Genomic DNA, 22,792 nt, shown 5'->3' with positions numbered 1-22,792 from the left:
GTAGGCCCCCGGGGGGGGGTGTTGCCGGGGGAAACCCTGCCACGGCTAGCCTATTCGGTGCCGTTCTCAAGAGAAAAGCCAAGTGGTCTAAATCAACTTGGTAAATAAATGACTGCGAGTGGTTGTGTTTTCTTAGAAAGGTCGAGAAGCCTGGGCGACCTGACGCCGTGTACCTTCCCGCAGCACTTCTCCTGACTTTCCCACACCGCGCTGCGAGCGGAGTCTGACAATCCTATCAAACGGCAGACTGGTTATGATTTCAGCACATGCTTGCAGCGTGGCTTTCATTATATTGTAGGTATCGTGATGCAAAGTCAAACCTATTAATGCCATTCTTAAAATAAGCATCTGCAGATTTAATCGCACACTGCGCGTGACAGGCATCCCATTCACATATTCTTTTAATCGAGGGGTTAGATGCTCAGCAGGACAAGTATCTTCTGCTGTGTCTCCATCTCTCCGTATCTCACCAGGCTGGCATAACCCTCGGCAGCTCCAGGTAAAACTGCTGTACCAGAAACTTGGGTGCTGGCAGCCTTGTTTCCCTGAAAAACCATGGCAAACTGCAAGAGGAGAAATAAATGAGGCTTGGGTCCTTTCTTCCCCTGAGGAAGGAAGCTGTTGCTTTTTCTTTTCCTTTTTTTTTTTTAAAAATATTTGACATTTTAGATGGAACTAGAGAGGTTATGAAGGACAAAATGAAACCAAAAAAGACTGAAAAATAAGCACCTGGAGGCTGCAGAGAGGAATTTTTAGTTCAACTCCAATATTTTTTTACCACTGATGCATAATCCTTCTGAGAAGTACAAAGGAAAATAAATATCTGTGCACTTTTAGGCCTTCCTCATATGCCAAAGCAAGAAAAATGACACCAACTTTTTTTTTTTTTTTTTTTTATAAAAACATCAGTTATAAGACCACAGCTGCAAACAGTTCTGTACCACCTAGAAAATGTGAGGAATGCTGGTCAGAATGGGATGAAATGCACACTACGTTCAGGTCAGATTTTTCACAGCATTAACCATATACGGTACGATTTAAAACACTCAACGTGGCAATAACATTTAGAGTAACAGAAACCATGCATATCCAGTGAATTTAAATGTCTTTCTTGTAGGCAATCTGTGTTGTATCAGGCAAGGATGCACTTGGTTGCTTTTCCTGCTTTGGGTTAAACATGGAAAGACACCGCTCCAGCACAGACAGGACATAATGAAGTATTTTATGTCAAGAGAAATGAAACCGTAATGTCTCAGCAGGCAAACCCCTGGCAGCCTGAGGCAGTTTGATGTCTCGAGAAGAACAGGGTTGTGGCCCAAAGACTCAGTTTGACTGTGCAGCCTTGTGAAGAGACACTGCCTCTTTGCAACTAACCAATGCCTCCCTATGCCCACTGTTTCTTGGTTTAATGAGGGCAATTAGTTTTGCAGCCATACAAAAACCTACAGTGTCCACAAGACTTCAAAATATTCATATTTATGATGGTTTGTCCCTGCTCCTCCGTATTTCCCTTTTGCCTTACTCTTACAGCAGAGAGCCAGGCACACCCCCTGGGCACTATTTTTAAGAATTATTCCCAGTTCAAAAAAAGAACTCGTCTCTCTGGTATTCCAGTCACTTGCTTTCTCAGAACTAAGGCAGGCGCTTGCATACATCATATTCTTCCATGAAGATAGGACTGAGAGCACAGGGGTTGCTTTTTCTTTTATTACAAGACTTCTACTACTACAAGGCTATGGCTTTGACAAAGTCAACCAGGAAAAGAAACAAAAATAATTTTCATAATGGTTGTTTAAAGCAAAATTAATTTCTATCTTTCTGGTTTCTTTTTTTGAGAAGGAAGTTTTAACATCAGCAGAAGAATATCAGTGAAATGTTTAGGCATTTTCATGTTCGGTTGCATAGTCTTAAAAACATTGAGTTCAGAGTTTTCCCTGTATTGCTGAAATTTTTGTTTTAAAGATATATTTAATACCATGTTTGCTTTAACCACAACTGCAAAGAAGTTTCTATAATTACACAATTTCTCATTCTTGACTTCCTTATAAACAGAACACTGGAATTTAAGATGTTTGCTAGCTGCGCTTGAAGGTGAAGGTTTATTTTAAGCTTGAGCAAAGTGATTATACGTCAGTGAAGATTTTTACTGGTATAAATAAATGCTTATCACTAGAAAGAAGGAAAGCAAGCAATAACCCCACAGTGAACATTAGGCTAAGTCTGCTATTAACCCCAGGTAGCACTGGAGTCTTCCTCCTTGGTTCGGGAAAAGATGCCAATTGAAAATTTCCTCTAAAAAGACATACTCTGTGGCCTCTGCTAAGGATGTCTGTTGAATGTTAGAAAAATTAGTGTTTTACCAGCATTTCTCATTCTGTTCAAGCAGATGGACTGAGAAATCTGGCAAGATGTGAAATTATTTGCAAAGATAGTTTGATTAAGGAAATCCACAGCAACAGGACTTCCCCTAAATCCAACCGATCTTACGACAGGTTGTGTTAGGCAACCATAGCACTACAGGTACCACAAGAAATGTCACTTAGTTATCATTTTCGTACAGGGCCAAGTTCATAAATGCACCGTCAGGCAAAAAACCTGGAGGGATCTGTATTTTGATGGTAGTTTTGACTGTACTGTCCTTGCCCACAGCTGTTCATCAGTCAAATCGCCACAACTACTAATATGCAGTCACTCAAAAAGGTTTAGATTTAGACTGTCTGCCTTCCAGACTTGTTGCATTTTTTCATTTAGGAAACCCTTTTAATGACTCAGCACAACGGTAATCGCAGCTTCTATTCTATCTGACCTTTCACTGAGCCACCTAAGGAGGGAACTGTCTTCTAGGAGAGCAGAAATTTTGTCATCCTCTGAGCTTGTAATGCATTAGTTGAAAATAAATAAAAATGCTCTTACCAGAACAGACATCTCCACAACATCTGATGGCTCCAGGTACTCGGGGTCTACTTTGGGCCAGGACTGATGCAGCACATCAACATCCCAGTGATGATGAGTACAAAGTTTATTCTGCATATGTGCCAAACCTGGAAAATGAAACCAGTCAAACATTCAGCTGCACTGCAACCAGAACATTGGATCTTTGGAATTTGTTTGATAAATAAGATCAGAATAAAGTTGACTTTAAAAGCAAGTCCCTTAGGAGGAAATAACATTGTTGTTTAGATTAGCATAGAGCACATTATAGACAGAAAGATCTACATCTTTGAAGCACTTGCTTTATACCATGCGTAGGGATGCTAACGTGAACAACGTGGGCACATTTTAGGTTTGGATTAGCACTCCAGAACTTTGCCAAAAGCACAGAAGACCACTGTTTATTATTTTAAATTGTAATGCTGCAACACAAGTTGACCTCTACTTGTAGAAGTCAATCATAACACTGCATCTTTTTCAGTAACACCACCAGTTTGATTAAAATTTTATTAACTCAATCAAAATGATAAACAATTATGGCTTATTATTTTACCACTTATAATATGCTGGGTAGTTTCTAAATTTGCAAGTCAAGCTACTTGCAGGATTTTCCCACATTTTGAGAAGTATCTGTTTTCTCACAAATTCAAGGCGCTACATAAGAATACCTTGCACAGCTTGCTCTTCTTCTTATGATACGTACATTCTGAAACACTTTATCCTTTGATTTCATTTAAAAAAACCCCACTCCTAAAATGGCTATAAGCGATCTCCTTTTATTAAACAGGCTTTGCTCTCCCCAAGACAATTCATTCCGGATTTGTTTGAGTCATAGGAGAATAGGATGCAATTCATTCTGAAGCTGCATTCTTTAACTGAATAAAAGCTTCTGAGCGGGATTTATGTTGCTGTTTACTCCAGCTGTAGGACAAAATAAAAAGATTTCACTTAAGAGGCTTTCAAATATGCTCAATATTGATGACGATTGCTCTTGTGATTCTCACAAAGCCAGGGGATTTTTAAATTAGAAACATTCTCTGTGTATAAGAAGAGAGGCTAAAACTTTTTATAAGTACGTGCTTCATTCAGAACTGCAAAATCTACACGAAATCTCCTCTGGTTTAGGGAGACTCCAGCAAGAGCCTAACGAAAACCCATTAACACAAGGTTCCCTGTTGAGACTGAGGTACCCGAAGCTGCTCAAAGCACAGCACAACGGCAGGCATAGGAGCAAAACCAACCCATGCATAATACATACATGAATTTACCTAGCTGGATTGTTTAGACTAATACAGTGAATAACAGCAAACAGGGAGATAAAGAGAACGCAAGTTCCTCCAGAAAGATCTGCCAGATTTTTGTCAGCGCTTTTTCAGACAAAGCCCTTGGTAAAACGACACACAGCCTTGCTATGTGCTGAATGATTCAGAAAGGGGCAGTGGGGGGACCGATGGGAGCTACTTCTAACGGCAAGCAAGAACGTGCACATTTCCTAATAACAACAACTAAGCCGCAATCTTATTAGGTAAATAACTGATTAAAACACTTCAGTGGATCTGGTTTTGTGTGGTTTTTTTTTTTTTCTCTTGCAGCAGTAGCTCAGAAACTGAGAGAGCAAAAGATAGGAACTCAAGCAGAAAAAAAAAATCTTCACATTGGTGATTCATTATCACGTTGACTTTAAAGACAACAGCTGCTAGATTCTTCCCTTTTTGGCTTTTCAGCATCCAGATGAGCTCATTTCTTTCCAACTGCTCACATGCCTTGTGGCAGAAGCATGCATACTGGCCACTCCTTATTTTCCTGTTGAAGTGGATCCTTCAAACTATTAAAAAACCACTTTCTGATATCAGTCAAGAGCTTCTAGCTACGAAAGCAAAACCAGGGTCATTTTTAATCCCCATGGAGGCTGTCAGTCCTAATAAACCTACTAATAAAAAAAATTAAAACGTATTCTGAAGCAGATAAAGTGTGACTAAGCAAATGCTGATCTTTTGGTTCATTTTCTTGCTACAAAATGAGGTATGAGCTCATCCATATTAAAAAAAAAAGTGCAAAAGTCAACAGCACTAGTTTCAGAAAACAGAGTTTGACAGGAAACCAAAATGAAAGTGTTAGTTGTTGCTGTTTGGCTTCCTGCCTTAATTCACATTTTGTGAGCTGTAGAACACAGAAAACACAATGATTTGGTTTGTACTTTCAAAATGCAACACACACAAGACCAGAACCTTCATCGCCACGATCCAGAACGGCGCTGGTCAGGACCCAGACAGAACCCTCCTCCAGCCTTCCCACTTGATTCTGAGCACATGCTTTGAGAAGTTAAAAACCGACCGTTTCACAGACTTTTACTGCAAAAACATTAAAAACCTATTTTACTTTCTTATTGTACTGAAAAGCCCTAGTGACGTGCCCTTTATGAAGCACTGTGCATTTTGCTTTATATTTTTCTGATGTATTTTGCTTTTAGGGCTCCAGATTCTCTTGCAGAGGTAGGACAGAAAGCCAGCTGAGTACATTTTTACTTACTGTAAGCCGTTTACTTATACATACACATCTGCACAGCCATACAGGACAGATAAAAGACGATACTGGTGCTCAATCTGAAGCCCTGATCCCGCTATTGGATCTGCTTCAATGGACTTTTAATGACTAGCAAGGTAATGCTAGAACATGGTTTCCCTAACCAGTAACTCACAGCATTGCAGCCCAAGTTAAAACACCAAGTTAAACATGTATTATATTACTGTAAACGAGTGAGTTGAGAGAAGGACGGGACAGGACAAGTCTAACAACGTTTCAGCTCATGGCAATGTTTTATTAGCATTACATGAGTATTTCATAAGCATAATACTTCCCCTAAGGTGCTATTTGGTGGGGAAGAGCAGATTCTCATTTTAAAGAGATTTAAGAAGGAAGATGTGGAAGCAATTGTGTATCAGCAAGGTGTTTGGACAACAAGGTAATTGCAGTCTTACAGAAAAAAAAGCACTAGAAAAAATTATTTGTAAAATGCCAGCAATAGCACAGCTAGCTGGACGCAACATTATGTAGGCAAGAGAAAAAGGTGATTATGGAGTAAACTGAGTAAGAGCTGGCGTGGGTCAAGCACCAGCACAGAGAGGTTAACAAAGCAGAAAAGGCAAGGAGGATGGAAGTCTTAATGGGCGATAAAAGGAAGTTAAGGAAGGCATCGGAAGCAATGCCAGTTATCAGAGTTTAGGAGCAGGGATTTTCTAACAGCAGATGTAAGAAGATCAGAGGGGGCCAAATAAGGTGACTATGAGGGTGCATTATACAAATGCTGATAACTTTTAGATTTAACTAAATCAAAAACAATAGAAACCAGCGTTAAGTAAAAATTCACCACGCTAGCACAGAAGCAGATTTTTAAAGTTTTTAAAAAGCTCAGAGCAGGAGTGTGTAAGGGTAAGTGGAGATGCATTCTGGGTCAGTATCTTACTCGCCTCTGCAGCCTCTTCCAAGGACATCTGACTTTGTTCTTGACATGCTTTTTTACTGTTTAATGAATCTCCCTATTTGACAGATTCAGGCAAACTTGCATATTTGAAATACCTTTCTTCAGCCCAGGAGGAATATGTCTGTCAGTCATATGTGAAATGCTCTGCAATCCCAAAGAAACGATAGCAACATGGTAACAGCGGCTTCCAGACAGCTCTGAGAAAAACCGTATTGTACTGCTGGTATGGTAGTACAGAACGGGGTTGTGAAAAGCCTAGGTTACTAAAAGCTAACTCCAGAATGTGTTTCCAATTCAGCAAACTCCACGTGATCCTTTTAACCTTCTGAAAATGATCTGCCTTCCTCCATTTGTATGGACTTACTATCCTTCACTTTGGGTTATTACTCCTGGAGAAAAAAAAATAAATATTTTTTTTAATTCTAAATCGTGTTTCTTCTTGGATTTGTGAAGGAGGATTTCTGCATTCGGATTTTCAATTAAAACCTGCGACATCAATTAGCTTCTACTCAGCCTGAGCTGAGTCCTTGAACAAGGACTGAATTCAGACAAAGAAATTCTTGCAGAAGAGCTCTTGCAGTGACAGTTAAAATGTTGCTAAGACAATTATACCATTAAAAATTCCAATAATTATGTTTCATTTCAATATATCTTAAGATGTGTTTATCATCAGTATATATCTTTCAAGTGCCATCTCTAATAAAAAATTAACAACTCAGAATAAGCGGTTTCATAGCCTTGTCTGGACAGCAAAATACTGTACTACTACAAACAAACTGAAAAAAAAAAGTCTCAAATGATGTCTGTATATTCCTCAGATACAAGGTTTCAGGAAGGAAACATTTCCTCATCCTGTTAGTGTTCATAAACTGCCAAGATATCAGCCGGATGAACTCTTCCCACACTGAGGGGCTACAGTTGCTTTTTATGTCATTAAGCGAGAAACCAGCGTTTTCACCGCACCATTAAGACCATTAGGTTGACATGCCAAAATACTGAAAACTGGTCCTCCTCTAAGCAGGAGAAAGAACTCCTTCACACACAAAATATCAAAGCCCCGGGTTACTGTTGTTCCGCTGCTGAAAGGCGAGGTACTTCTCAAACAGCATTCAAGTAGCCTTCCCTTCACTCATTTCCTACCAATGCTGACGTAGCTCTTCAGCCAGCTCACAAGGAGACCGAACTCTGCGTTTCTACCTGATGCATGAAAATGAGTTGGTCACATATAAATTAAACCCCGTGGGAGAATAATTCTTCAGCTGCAGAAGAACAAAAATTGCTGTACCTTGAATTGATCTAATTTTACTGTAATTATACTTAAAAGTTGCAGATTACATCAGAAGCATCCTTAAGATATCAAACTGCAGTTCTGAGTTTGCAAAGTTTATCAGCAAACTAACAAAGAAAACAGAGTGGACTAAAAAGCTAAAATTTCAAATGAACTCTGATGCATCTCTTGCAAAGCAGGATAGCATTATTACAATCAAAATTACTTATATCACTGATGCTAGTCTTTACTTAAAATGTCAAGCAAAGCACCTTTAATTAACACTCACATATTCTTTGTAATTTTCCTAACATTTTCATTCATTGGCAATCATTAAGATGGACTGGTTCTCAGTTAAATCCAGCTCTTAGGAACTTTTTTGCTAATCAAGAGGACACCTACACACATATTTATACACTTAGCCAAGTTTTAACTTTTATAAGCTATTGTATTAGAAAACACTGATTTGCAATTTTTTTTTACATCTCATTGCGATCTGTGTCAAGCAGCTTTTCGATCGAAATGGGAATCAATTAAAATGCAAAAAAGCGTTTTTTGCTATTTAAATATAAATGCATTCAGCATGCAAGTATTTTAAGAAAATTTGTTACATACTTAAAATTTATCATCTCATGTTTTGCAGTTAAACTTTTTTTTTTGAGCAAAGGAGAATGTTTTATGTAATTACCAAATAAAACTAACAGTATCAGGCATTCTGGGACATGAGAGCCTTCGAGATTTTAATATTTACAGATGCTAGCCTCTTTTGCCTAGCTTTTTATTCCAAAACTAGAAAAGGAAAAAAGGTTGGTTGATTTTTATGCAATTTCTAGAACACCTATCATTTAAACTGAAAAAATACTGTTTGCACCTGCAGAAGAGTTTCCAGTTGACAAAAGTAATTTTATTACCTCCACAAAGCCTCATTCCTGGTGCTTAGCCAGAAAGTTCTATAGTTCTGTGGTTTAATTGTCTTCAAATCTTTGGTAGAATTAATATAATACCATACATTAAGTCAGGGTCTTATTGTAGGTCGTCATTATTTCACATTTAGTTTTAAATTCTATTGTAATTTCTTTTTAAATGTTTCTTGACCGTAATCAGTGATCAGAAAAGCATAAAAGGAGAGATTACAATGCAACAATAAAAGTATTATTCATCCTGTGAAGCACAATGCAAACAGTCAAAATTAATGTGAATGCTCTTTTCTTCTCTCTAAGGCTGTAGTAAGATTAATATTAAGCATATCTCACTATGCAGTGGTTCAGAGTTAACACAAGTCACCGCTCCTACTAGCATTCCTACTCAACTGCAAAATTATGTTTGATATTAACTACAGGGATTCCAAAATTCCCAGTTTCATTTTCCCCTGTAGAAAGAAAAATGCTCTTTGTTTTCATCAAATGTAAATGTAAAATGTAAAGGCTGCATACAAGTTATTTTAGAATGAAATATCAGTATTTAATTATAAATAGCTGAGGACAATACACTCCCAATTTGTATACGCTTCCTTTTCATTCTTACATCAGAGAGAGCGCCAGAAAATGTTTATCATTCTCATTCTCCAGTGATTTTAGTAGTAAGAAAAGACTTCCTCCTTGAACATTCAAAATGTTACAGGATTAAGCTTTACGTTTGACAAATCACGTTAATTAAGACGTCCTAATGTTCTTTGTCATTTTATCAAACATATGTGATAATTCTGTATTGCCTAACACAGACTTGAATTTCAAGTTCACAAGGCACTGTATGTTTAAGTAATGAGCCCAGACCTCTTCTGCCTCCATCTCAAATAATGTGCAAAACAAACTCGCGGCAATTACTTCCATTTAAGCATAATTTTAATTAGATGGTACTTTATACTGTAAGAGAATATTGACCAGAAGTAGCTTTCTCTAGATGGATCATGTCTGATGCCACACAATTAAGCTTGTATTAAGACATCTTAAAAACACTGGAAATGAAAACACAGACACACACCCCCCCCCCAATATATCTTGCTGTTTCCAGAGTCTCTGCCCCTATGTTATGGCTTTGAACAAGCGCAGCCTTTCTTTGGCAGTTTACATTATTAGAGGGCCATGCACAACTCGGAAATATAAGCAATTTAGTAGCTCTGCTCTGTAAACATTTGAATGCATAATGCTTTAGGATGACTGTTGAAAATAAAACTGTTCAAACAGCATCCAAAAGCTAACATTGGGTCCAAAACCACACAGCAATTTGTGGCCAGTCTTAATGCAGAATATATTCCTCTCTTCCCACATATGTTTTGGGACTTCTCCCAGTAAACCTTAAAAGCAACTGCTGAGCTCTGGTATGCACATCCCTTATTTCACAGGCTTTAACTGTAGCAGCACCATGCAACTTAGCCCACTTGGGATTCAAACCTCAAGGTTTACAATTGTGACAGATCTTAAAAAAGATTTCCTGTCTACCATTCCCCTTCTCCACAAGAGGTTAGTTTGCAGCGTAACGTCCCTCAGTCTCTGGAGACTTCTAAAAGAGTGGGATTTTTATTGAATGCTCCTTTGGTCTTTTTAGTATATAGCCCTCTGACGTGGTTCTCTTCGCCTGAATTCGTGAAAGAAAATATTTGTAGTCCAAAGACTCTGAAAGAGTTGTTTGAAAAAGGGCTGTTTCTGTCCTCACGTTCAGCTCTTAATACTGCCGTCCATACACGGGAGCAGCTAGCAGCTGACATAGGAATGCTTCACGCAAGTCCTGTCTTGAATTTTTCTTCTTTCTCCCTTTCTCCGCCTGGTCTCAAGAAACCCACCTTTGCATGCAAGGGGAAAGAAACTAAAAGCAGAAAGAGATATCTGGGAACACCACACGTTTCAAGTTTGTTTAGGAATTACAACAGGAGGTGACAAGATAGATGCAGCATTCAGGGATGAGTGACACATGTACTACGTTAAACACATTTTTGCAAACTTTTTGCCTTTTTTCCTGGATCATCAATAAAAAATTTTATTTCTATAAATACCTTTCCACATCTCTGATGCAATGTGCGGAGCCATAGGTGCAACCATAACGCAGAGTGAAGCCAAAGCATCTTCAAATTCTGCGCTGTGGAGAATAAGAGGCCAAGAAGCTTGCTAAGTGAAAAGACACAAGGAAAAGAAAATAAATTGTTAATATGCTGAGGTGGGGGAAAAGTAGTTTAATTAAGAAGAAAATGCAGTAATAAAACATAAAATCAATGTCTATGCTTAGGACGGTGTAATTTCACAATAAACTGGAAACTTATGAAAAGTTCTGGAGAATTAAAATGGCAACTCTTGGCCACAGAACACTCTCTAACGCTGGGAAGCTCATCCCTTGGGGATCTGCTCCACTACGGGAGCCCGAGCACACACCCACATAGACAACAGTGGCTCTCAAAAGCATTTTGAGTGCTGCCACTTCTAGAAGTGCAATCTTAGATAAAACCAGAGCTATCTGAGAAGACGTGAAGTACTTGTATAAGAAAGTCAAAACTGTGCTGAATGCAGCATGGGGATAAGGTTCAGTTGTACAGGATCCTAGAGTGGCTTAAGTAAACCTGGATTTAGTGACAAAGTGAGGTTTTAGAGGTGGAGGAAGCTTTGGGAATGAAAAGTGCAGCACAGCCTTTTACAGTTTCATGTTAAGATTGCTTTAGTAAAGTGTTCAGCTTCTGCAGCACAGAAGATTTTCAAATTCTTGCAAGAGGTGCTAGACTGACAAAATGTGAACCTTCGCTCCTCTATTTATTGTGTCTTAATAGCAAAGACATAGCACTAGAAGTATCTGGATGAACTTTTTATTTCTTTGCCTGTTTGAGAGATTACATCCCATGCTAAATTCAGATTCTGCGTTTATTTTGTAATTTGCCCCTCTAATGAAACAGCACAGAAAAATGTCAATACACGTCAGCTTATGAGAATTCTTTGGTGGGTGTGATGAACACTCATTCCTGTCTACTAGAAAATGGTCCCAAACCAGTGATTTGTTTGATACAGACCACAAAGGTTGTCAGATGGCATCTTCTTATTGCTGATACTAACGAGGTCAGCGCAAACTAGATTTGAGTAAGTTTTAGTAACTACTACTTGTTTTCTATATTTAATCTTCACCACCTCCCCACTTCCTCCTTTCAAATGGGAGCGAAAGAGGAAGTGTCAGCATGCGATACGGAAACTTGTTCGTCAAAGATACTGCACTGACTTCTTTGGTCAAGAAATATGTCAGTGTTCAAACAGCTGGCTGGCTGTAGGGCACTGATTTTTATTTATATGTATTTTTTTAACATTCGCTCATCACCATCCACCAGCCCAAAATGCATATGGATCACTGAGCTGGAGATAAAGAACCGTGCGTCACCTTCCCAACACCACGCAGCATCCCAGACTTCAGTTAGCTCAGTACAGCACTTGTGCGCACCCTGCTTAACTTTTTGTTAAGTTCCTCGGCTTTGCCAATAATCTCCTTGGAATCCATAGGATATAAAATGGTATTTCAATGAAGAAGTTGAAAAATCCAATTTTTTATTTGATTTTGGTCTAGATCAGGTTACCATTATATGCCTGAAGGACTGCTCGACCAGATCTAAGAGCAATAACAAAAATAACGGTAATAGTTTATTATATTTGATATATTGCCACTGGCTGATAAACATCAAAATCTAAATTAAAAAGGCTAAAGACTTAAGTTATTTTTACATTTGTTTTTAAAAGGGGAATTTGCAAACTCTATTACTAGCAGACAGTTCAGTGGTGAAAGCTGTCTCTGAGGAATGTAAGACTATGTGTGATTTTCTTTAAATCAGAATGTTTGGTAATTCTATAAGGTACTACTGTATCTAGCTGCCTATGCAACTTAGTTAAAAACAAAAGAGAACAAAGAAAAAAGCTAAACAAAATGCATCCTTTTGAAATTACAGGATGCAGATGTAAACATCAGAACCTAGTGGCTCTCATACCATCGAGCTCTTCCTGCAAAACCGTGTATTTCAGGGTTACAGTGACACTAGAATGTGCTGCTTTTAACACAATAATTCAACTAGGCTCTTGACTTAGTAGCAACGTTTATGACAGTAAATGACTTACAGAAAGCTGGACCTATAGTTCAGGCAGCTCCTGTTTTGTATAAAGATTTACAGAAACGGAGTCTGAGAGAAAAATACCTTCATTAATATTGCGTACTTACGTGGAGTATATTAGTGAGGCTCATCAATCGGGAAATGGCTGCATTGAACAAATGATCCTTTGTGAAATACTCTGTTACCTTGCATTAGAAGAAAAGGTCTATCACTAATTAAAATTCTCAAACATGGAAATTGTTTTTTTTAATGAAAAATAATTATTAATAATTAATTTCAATTTGTGAAATATGCCCATCTTAACTCTTACATGGAAATCACTTTGGCATGCAAACACATTATATATGCAATCACAAGTGGGTTCGGGAAAATAATATTCATATAAAAATGCAGCTGACTAGCTTCCCCTCTGTTTCAGGATTTTAAAAGCTTCAATCAATGCCAATGAGAACTGTGTATTAGTAATCGCCCTCTATTTCCTTTAATCAAATATCTTCCTTTTGCCCGTACAAGAGGTCTTCATACTTGTAAATCCAGTTATGCTGGTGAAAGCTTGTCCATAGCTTGCAAGATTATAATTCTGAAGTCTGTTAAAAGACCTGGAAGGTCCCTCACCACAGGTTTTAAATCAGGAAAAGTTTTTATCCATTGAGAAATATTTTAAGTTAATTTTGGAGGTATTTATGTCTCCTTCTGAGTGTTGGATAATTGAACTGACACTAATCACAGCATGAGACAACACATTAGAGACAAACAATCATTTCAGTAATATTTTTTTTTAGGATAACACTAACATATTTCACCAACAACATTTTTTCATTCTATATGAAACAGCAGACATGATAATGAGGTATGAAGCAAACAGACCAAAAGCTTTTGTTAGGGATAACCAGCATAACTCACCTATAGCTTTGCTACTGGAAATGGAGTTACTTGAAACCCAGACGGATAATGTTTTAATGCCATAACATTTCATCCTTTAAACAAGGCATGCAGCAGAGAAATTTTGCCAATCCAAATCTTATTACTTTGCAAAAAAGTTTTGCCCCATAGAATTTGTACGTAAATAACATTACTTATACAGAGAATAATTCACATAAAAATTATGAGCTACTCATCTGAGGAAAAAGCTTTTGGCTCTGTAAGTCAAGCATACGGTTTTAGCATAAGCAGCAACTTATTTAGTCATGTACAAAGTATGTAAGTGTTTCTTTTAACCTCAGAAATCACCAGATTCTTCTGCTCCCAGATCTTTCTGGCTTCAGTCTTCTCTTTCTTATTCAGAAGCTCAGGATTGGGCATGGTTCCTGAAGTCCTTGCTTCAATAAGTTTGGTTACAAGTGTCCAGAGGCGCGTCTGCCATCTCTGAACACCTGGCATAGCATCAGCTGAGATTAATGAAAGAATGCAGAAATAAATTTCAGTTGCAATGAACGAATCCAAAACTTTAAAGAAAAGCAGAAAGGAAACTGAATGCTAGAGTTAAACATTTTAAAAAACCACAACTGTATTTTAAATGAAAAATGTCAATTCAATTAAAAATGCCTTTACAAATAATGCTGTGTTGCCTTAATGGAAAGAAATCAGTAAGATAAAACAAAAGTATTTTTCTGCAATGACTTTAAAACATATATACAGGAAGAATATTTGCTAAATCTGTAAAATAACCTAACGTTATGTCAATGTTAGAATGCTGATCTCATATTTTAATGACTCAACAAAACAGTTCTACATGCTCTCATTTTTCAAACTCATGGAAGCATACATACATATATTCACACACGTGTGCGCACACATTTTTTTAAATGGAGGGGTTTCTTCTAAATTTTGATTTTAGAAATTGCATGTACTTCTGTTGCTACAGAGATGCTACTGTGCTAATGAGCACAGGCCCTGATCCTTGGTACCATCTTTTAACACAGCTTAGTTTGGGATGGGGAGACTATAAAGCTGTGCACCCCGACGCTGCAGGCATCAGTCCTGCCCCATGGCTGCTCTGCGGACGTGTTGCTGTGAGCTCAGGACTGCGCTACGGAGAGGCCCCAAAATACGGCTGCCCACAGCCAAGTCCTCCATGTGGTGTTGTGCAGAGCCACCAGTGAAGGTAGGCATGGCTTGAGGTGTGGCACCGATACGGCTTTAACGCTCTCTTCCAGAGAGCCGTGTTTCTACTAGACTGCACAGCGCTACATCACACTGCACAGTAGCAACATCTCCTAAGACGTCCCAACTGGCAAAAGCTTCCAGTTCTGCTCCAGCAACTGCACTTGCAAAGACCGCCAGGGCTACTACTAAGCTGGGAGAAGTAAAAGACCTGTGAGTGACTGTAATACAGGTGGATTATCTGTCTGATTGCACTAGATGAAAGACCTCCCGCACATCTGGGAACAGTAAAATACAACCTGATTGTCTATGTCCGTGTGATCCTCATGAACTCTCATAGGTGGGACTGGAAGTAAACTCCCCAAACTTTCCATCTCCTGTTCATACCAGAAGTATGCAGATCTAGACACAGCAGGCTTGGCGTTACCCAGACTGTAGTAATGGTGTAATAAGCTGCTGGGTAAGTTTGGCCACATCTGGTCCTGCATAGGCTGGAAGAGGGGAGAGGGGGAGAGAATGCCCACCACTGAAAAGTCAAGGAGTCTGAACCAGCTGCTTCAGAGGGAATTATGTACCTGTGCACTGTTAGGGACACAGAAGTTAAAGCCTGATTCCAAATGGTTGGGGTTTTTTAAGAGACCTTTTCACATGCCTAGCTCTGTACTTTTGTAATTAGATGGTGACAGAAAGCCAACTAAGAAAAGTCATAAAGCCCACTCCTCCAGTACATACAATAGTGCAATAATATATAAGTTAACACATATGAATATAAAGGGTGACCGACACCGACTGAAATACTGCTTAGTGCAGGCTGAACTGAGTAGCAAGAAGCTAACACAAAACAGAATGAAGGAGGACACCTTTTTAAACCAGGCATGGAGTCTTCTATTAAAGCCTTATGCAACAAGAAGGCTAGATTTAAATGTATGCATAAGACTACATTAAAATGTATGAACCACAGTAGATAAAAGAAATTAAGATCTGACAGTATGACAAATTGCAAGATGGCAGTAAATAAGTGCCTAGGAGGGTAATTCTTAACTTATCCAAGAAATAAGCTCATAAAAATGTCATGTGTGTACAAACAGTAGTTACTAGGAACTCTGACTGTCTTCTAATGAGATTCTTATGAGAAGTATTTCATAGTCCAGCTTACAAAAGCCATTACCTATGTGTGTAAATAAAAGGAAATAATGAAATATTGCAAAGTTTTATCTGCAATCTGATATGACTAAAAAAAAGCATCTTGTAAATGGAGAAAATAAAACAAAAAACCCCCAAACAACAGAAACAATCTGACTTACTTTTAGCATCCCACAAAATATCTTGTTCTGGAGGAGCAGCAAACAGAATGTAAAGACGTAGGGTGTCAATACCATACTCTTTCACTAATTCTTCAGGGTCGATTCCATTGTGCTTAGACTTGCTCATTTTCTCCCAAGCAACTTGGAGCTTCTCACCAGTTTTTAGGCGAACCGGTTCAGTTCCTAGATATTAAGATACATGCAAAACATTAAAACAAATTTTGCTCATTTATAACAACAATTAATTTTGTTCCCTAAGCATAAGAAGCAGCAACAATTTCTAGTGGGGTTTTTTGGTTTCCAAACAGCTTAAAGAGGAAAAACACCCATTGTAAACACCTTTTCCTCCCAAGTTTTTCCTACTTTAATGTTTTAACACAAGTAATATCCCCATGCTTCCATTACATCATGACAGATAGTCTCCTTCTACCATGTGGAAGCTGTATCTGGCACTCATCCTATGTGCTACCTTGACAGCCCCTGAGATTTAAGCATTGTTATAATCACGACATTTAAAACCTCGTAGATAGGTGTACTGATTTGGTACAATTCTGACCTGCACTTAGCTTTTACAAACACATGATTTATAGGTTTCAATTGCAGTAACTTATCCTGACAAGAACATGCCTTCTGTTGTGTCCTGGGTTTGGCTGAGATAGAATTAATTTTCTGCTTAGTAGCTGGTACAGAGTGTTTTGGATTTAGTGTGAGAATAATGTTGATACCACACTGATGTGTTAGTCATTGCTCAGTAGTACTTATCCCAAGTTAAGGATTTTTCAGTTTCCCATGCTCTGCCAGTGAGGAGGTGCACAAGAAGTTGACCCGGTCTACCCAAAGGGATATTCCATACCATAGGACATCTCGCCCAGTATAGAAACTGGGGGAAGTTGGCCAGGAGGGGACGATTGCTGCTCGGGGACGGGCTGGGCATCAGTCAGCAGGTGGTGGGCAATTGCACTGTGCATCACTTGTCTTGTCTTAGGTTTTATTCTGCTGTTGTATTCCTTTTCATTACAATTACTATTATTACTATATTTTTTTATTATTATTGTTAGTATCATATTTTAGTTTAGTTATTAAACTGTTCTTATCTCAACCTATGAGTTTCACATTTTTTTGATTCTCCTTCCCATCTCATTGGGAGGAGGAAGGAGTGAGCAAGTGGCTGTGTGGTGTTTGGTTGCTGGCTGGGGTTAAACCACAACATATCGCATGAATTTAGAGGTGGAAAGGGGCATTTACACTGATAAAGGTGCAACCAAGCAAAACCACCAGGTACAGAAAAGCCCTAGCTTTTCTGGAAGAAAACAGGACAGCAGACAGTGGTAAACATAACGGGGTTTGTTTGTTTTGGTTTTTTTAACTGACTTATGGAGTTTGTACGCAGAAGAACAGTGACAACAAGTTTGTGCAAGAGGAGTGCTTAAGGGAGGCAAATACGACCAAACCACTCTTGTTGCTACAGGTCCGCAAGCCAGGACTTGCTGCTTATGCAGTGAAGGCACTGGAAAGAACTGGAGAAACAGCACTTTCTCCTATACACGTTTTACATTCCTAATACCTACCGAATATACCAACATCTGTGTTAGCTTTGCCACGATGTTTTTGTAGGTTTTCTGTTTGCTGGGACTACTAGCTCCATTCAGCAAGCTGCTGAGCACTGTCTTAACAAAACTGACTTCCCGATCTTTGGTCTACACTGGAGCTATATAATACCATAGCACTGTCTCTGTGTTTGGATGCAATTAAAAGCTGCTGGATTAGTAGGGTCTCTGTGCATATGAATCCAAAACTCGCAGAAGTTGCTCTCCAGTTTAAATATTACGAGGATTCATTTTCTCTTCCAAGTTTTCCCAGCACTGAGACTTGTACACTGAAGCAGTCCCCGACTTTCTGGATGCGCCTATGCTGATTTCCCCATGCAGTCTCTCTTACCAGTGAGATCAACTTCCTCTCTCTTCAAACACTGGCCTGTTGTTGTTAGTCTGAATGTCTGATTCTTGATAAGACCTTGAACCAAGAGCTTACGGAAAGGCTCCCTAAGGATGGAAAGAAAAAGAAACTTGTCTGTCGAAAAGAGCTGTTAAAAGCATACCTTATGATAAGCCCCAGGTGTTGAGCCAACCAGGTACAATTATTTAATGAAACAAGAATTTCAAGTTGACTATACATAAAGGGTTGTCACCTTAGAAAGAGTACTTTGTGCATTTATTCATCGTGGCTGGCTGGCAACTATCAGTATTGATTTGTATTCTGCACGCATCCTTGCATCCTGATTTAGTACTGAGTTATTCTAATGTCACTTTTCAAATTATTCTAATGTCACTTTTCAAATTAGCATATGGATAATACATGAAAGTTTCTTGGCCCACAGTACAATTTCACTAACTTCAAGCTAAATCCCCATGTATAAAAGTATCCAAGTACCTGGCCTCACTGTCTTACAAATATTTAGTTCTGGCGTCTCTCCAAGGAGAACATTTTTTGAACAGATCAAAATCTTGCTGTACATTTCTTTCTATAAACGGAGAAGATAGTTTCTCTAACATAAGCACTTGCATGCCTTGTCCCTTTGCAGAACTAGCCATGAAGACCTAGTTGTAAGAAAATAGTACGCTAGAAAAACAGCAACACTGCAAAGTTTGTATGTTGGTGGACCAAATTTTTAGCATCTTGAACATAAAAACTTTACTTTCCTAGCAAAATTTACATCAGGAAGAGTAAACTCTCATCAAATGTGTGTATGATAGAGCTAAAAAGAGCCTTAAAAGCACCAAAGTTAAGGGCAGTAGTGCACTCAGCAAGAAATAAACTAAGTGAACACTGCTCTGGTTGACAGATACATTATTGCGGCCACCCCCTTTAACGATCTCGCATTTCTAATTCATCGAGTCAGATGTCGCTGTTTTCACTGAACAAAAGACAACAAAATCAATCTCTAGCGGTTTTGGTCCCCACTCAATAGGCCAAGAAGGTAAAGTCTACTATGGTGGTGACCACCATTCTGGAGGATGTGCTAATCAGCGCTGGTTACTACTGACTTGCACCTCCTTCTGCTCACGTGCGTGCTCATCATTAAGCAGTCTGAATCCGCCACACTTCCACCTAATGAAGCCCCACATATCTAGCAAAACAACTTACATTAAAAGGATGCATTACTCCTATTTACATAACTTTTTAAAAGCTAGAATAAATCCATCTAAAGAAGAAATAGTAAAATCAGACTTCCACATATTACTTCACATGTACAAAAAAGTCATAATCCAAAACACTGCTCACTTTTAAGGAGTTCATTTAGTATTTTATATTATTAGGAAATATAACTTACACGACAATTTATCTCGCAATTTAAAACATAGTAATTTATTTAATGATATAGTTAAAGTATTATTAAATTATATAACAATTATGCATGTTTTAACAGTACTAAAGCAGATAGCTTCCAAGTACTAGTCTTTAAACCCTTTTGGTGACTCTGAATTAAAGGAGATATTTGAAAGAAAAGCCTTAAACCAGGAGACAGAAAGTGGCAGCCTTCATATCTTCAACATATTCATGTTTGAACATGAGTTCCCTTCCTTGCATATTTTGTATACTTCTAAATATTTTGCAAGTACTGGCACATAGCAGTGTATCATTCAGTCACCAAGCAGTACGAGCCCCTGCCATGCCACCTGGTTTTATCAACGATGTTAAGTAAGAGCAGCAATTCAAGCATCTCTATAAATAGTTTTTAGACAATATTTCACAGGTTGCCTGAAAAATCCTCTTGTTTAGAAATAAATTAAAGGAACTTAAGGAGATGAGAACTGAACTCAAATTTAGACAGTACAAACAAGAAAAAGTATTTTAAAAATATAAGGCAATAATTAAAATCTCAAATAATTATCTCAAATTATCCAAGTGAATTAGAACATGAAAGTCAGGAACAAAAACCTTGTAATCCTATCATCAACAAATGCTTCAGCAGATAACTGTTCAGGGTAAGTTTCTTCTACAACCTAAAGGCATTACACCAAGGAAAACAAGATTTTTTCCCCCTCTCATTCGGTACTTCAGTCTGTTTAAGATCTTGAACAGTTATTAAAATAGATACACTTGCTGCTATCTAAAATAAAGCTAATGAAGTAGCCAGAACATCCAAATCAGACAGGGCTCTCCGCTAGAAGTGATTTTTCAAGGAACACTTATTTTTAATGACAAAGAGTTAGTTCAGATCATATGCCAAGTTATTAGAAGCTGAATGCAGGAATGAGCATTTCCTATTTTTGTTTATGCTGACAGAGGCTACAAAAATGCAATACAAATACATTACCAAGTATGGGGAAAAAAAACCCCGACATGTTCCTAGTGGGAGACCGCAGGAGAATGGAGACATGCCCAAAACGAGAAAGCTAGAGCCCGTCTAATAAACCCAGGGCTCAGAAACAACTTGAGCCCTGTACTGAATTTCTCCTGAAGTGCACAGGGATTTTGTCAGTGTTCTGGTGGCTCCATCTCATGGTCACATGCAGAGTTACTTACTTTACATTCATAAAACCATACACCTAAAAACTTCCCCTTCGAAGAAGGCAAAGTGTTCCTTGGCTGCGGAAGGGAACTGCCAAGACACTGCAGCACATCAGGTGTGATGCAATTCTGATGTAAACACTGCAGCACCCCGTCACAGCCTGGCGTCATAAATACCTCCTGAGCCGTACCGCTGCGAACAACCAAAATGACGCTATATTCAGACAGACAGATGTTTCCAGCACAGCACATGAAGAGTTGGCTTGAGTTTCTTTGAATGCTGGATCCCATTTCGGATTGTAAGGATGCTGGCACGGGATACGCCTTCACCTGCCCCTGAAGTTTGTTTGTGCCCGTGCCGGAGTATGGGCACCGTGGCCGTAGCTGTGTGAAGCTTTCGATCGTGTTGAACGGCAGATGGGACCCCACCGCAAAGTCTGCCCGACACCTCTGAGAAGGATCAGCTGCGCTAGCCACGAAGGGTGTAATCCATCTTTGTCCTTGCAGTAACGTAATAAATACAGGTTCATCTCTATGACAGACCAATCTCTGCATACAGGAGCATGCAGTGGATGGAGGGGCAAGCGTGACTGACAGGTCAGGGACTCCTGCTCTGTGCCATGTCCTCACGCTCCTTGCTCTGCTCCGTGCAAGGCGAGTAGCAGGACTTTCAATCCAATTACAAACGACCGGGCTGGAAGGACCCTGTGGAGCCTCGGTGATGAAGAGCAGGCTCCGAAGGGGACAGCCCTAGCAAGGGAGCTCACTGCAGGTACCTGCATCCTGCACCTGTAGAAAGGCTGAGAGCGGCCGATGCTGTGCCCTGGGATGCAGACGAGACCTGGGTCAAGCACTGTCAGCTGAGTTCAGGCGCGTGTGACGCCTGCTGTTAGACCGAGCTGTAACAACCCCGCAGCCCTGTGGAAGGCCAAACAGAAGTGATTGGAGGACGTGGGAGCCGATCGTTTTAGGCAGAAAAAAGATCAGATGATACTGAATGTCCAGGATTTTACACAGTCAATAGCTGAGTGCTTTTACTTAAAAATTAACACTAGTGATAAAGTCCCTAATGAACGTAGAGAAGCTCTAACATCCCTCCGGCACAGAATGAGTTATTTCTGTCACACACATCTTCTTTTATTCTGTAATTCAGCTAAGTGAAAATAGTGCCTTCTCACTCAACAGATTTGCTCTCTATCGCAGTCAAATCTGCTGACTTAATGGCAACAATAAACTTTTTTATTGCTTTATAATCCCTTCAGGAAGAATGTGCTAGATCCCATTTCCAATTACTAAAGTCTAGGGCAGAGCCAAAGTCTGCGTAACTCGTACTTGCAAGAGCACAGTCGAGCAGGTGTGCGGTACCCACTGGCCGCGGCGGGTGCCGCTGGAGCAGAGGAGGGGGTCGCTGGCCCCAGCTGCCCCCCCAGCCCCTCTGCCAGGGGTGGGCCCCGCTGGGAGGGCTGCCGGGCTTCGGAATTCATTCGACAACCGATGCACTTTACAGACCAGATTGCCAAAGCAAAATGACATCAATCTGGGCTTAATCTGTTATCGCATGTACCAATACCCAGAGGGTGCCAGTTATTCTGCCTTGTCACTACTGAGGAAATGAGGAACATTTCCCACCATCTCCAGTGCAATGTATTAAAAAAAGTAAATAAAAGATCATGTCCCATCTTCGGGGGCTATTTAAACCATATTGACATTACAATTTTAGATGCTCACAAACATTGCATTTTCTATGAAAGCACGTGTGATGTCTGTAAATGCCTATTTTATACAAGACGTCTATAAAACTTCTATAATAATAATGTACATCGTATTTGAAGAGATTGCTTTGAAAATCTAAACCATGGAGTTTTTAACTTTCGTTTTCAACTCATCGTTATATTCGTACCCATTAGTACAGAATTAGAGATTATCAGCAAGTATTTCAATGGATTTGAAAGTCAAAAGATATGAGCCTAATAATGAAAATTTCCATGAAGAAAACCTAACAAAATGAAAAATTACTACAGATTAACAGGGGAATCATAAAAATTTGTCAGGATACTAGATAACACTTTAAATGGTGGCAGCTTTCAGTAACTGAGATAGAGCAGAATTTTACTCATTTAATCAGTGAA

The 22,792-nt window shown here is 39.1% G+C and overlaps 1 protein-coding gene across 1 annotated transcript in view; it reads right to left on the bottom strand.

Annotated features, from left to right (window-relative positions):
* The window catches only part of LARS2 (leucyl-tRNA synthetase 2, mitochondrial), a gene marked incomplete at its 5' end in the record, with an annotated part of 43,964 nt that overhangs the window by 2,110 nt on the left and 19,062 nt on the right, over positions 1-22,792 (bottom strand). Inside the window, 6 exons of the mRNA XM_009708163.1 lie at positions 2,914-3,041; positions 10,669-10,780; positions 12,852-12,929; positions 13,963-14,132; positions 16,152-16,334; positions 18,090-18,193. Coding sequence (XP_009706465.1) covers positions 2,914-3,041; positions 10,669-10,780; positions 12,852-12,929; positions 13,963-14,132; positions 16,152-16,334; positions 18,090-18,193 — 775 coding nt within the window. The remainder of the gene's footprint in view (positions 1-2,913; positions 3,042-10,668; positions 10,781-12,851; positions 12,930-13,962; positions 14,133-16,151; positions 16,335-18,089; positions 18,194-22,792) is intronic.

The sequence above is a fragment of the Cariama cristata genome, unplaced genomic scaffold, assembly GCF_000690535.1.
Source record: "Cariama cristata isolate BGI_N322 unplaced genomic scaffold, ASM69053v1 scaffold689, whole genome shotgun sequence".
Taxonomy (NCBI): Eukaryota; Metazoa; Chordata; class Aves; order Cariamiformes; family Cariamidae; genus Cariama; species Cariama cristata.
Note: the sequence above shows the minus strand (reverse complement) of the source record. Positions and strands in the feature narration are given on the sequence as shown.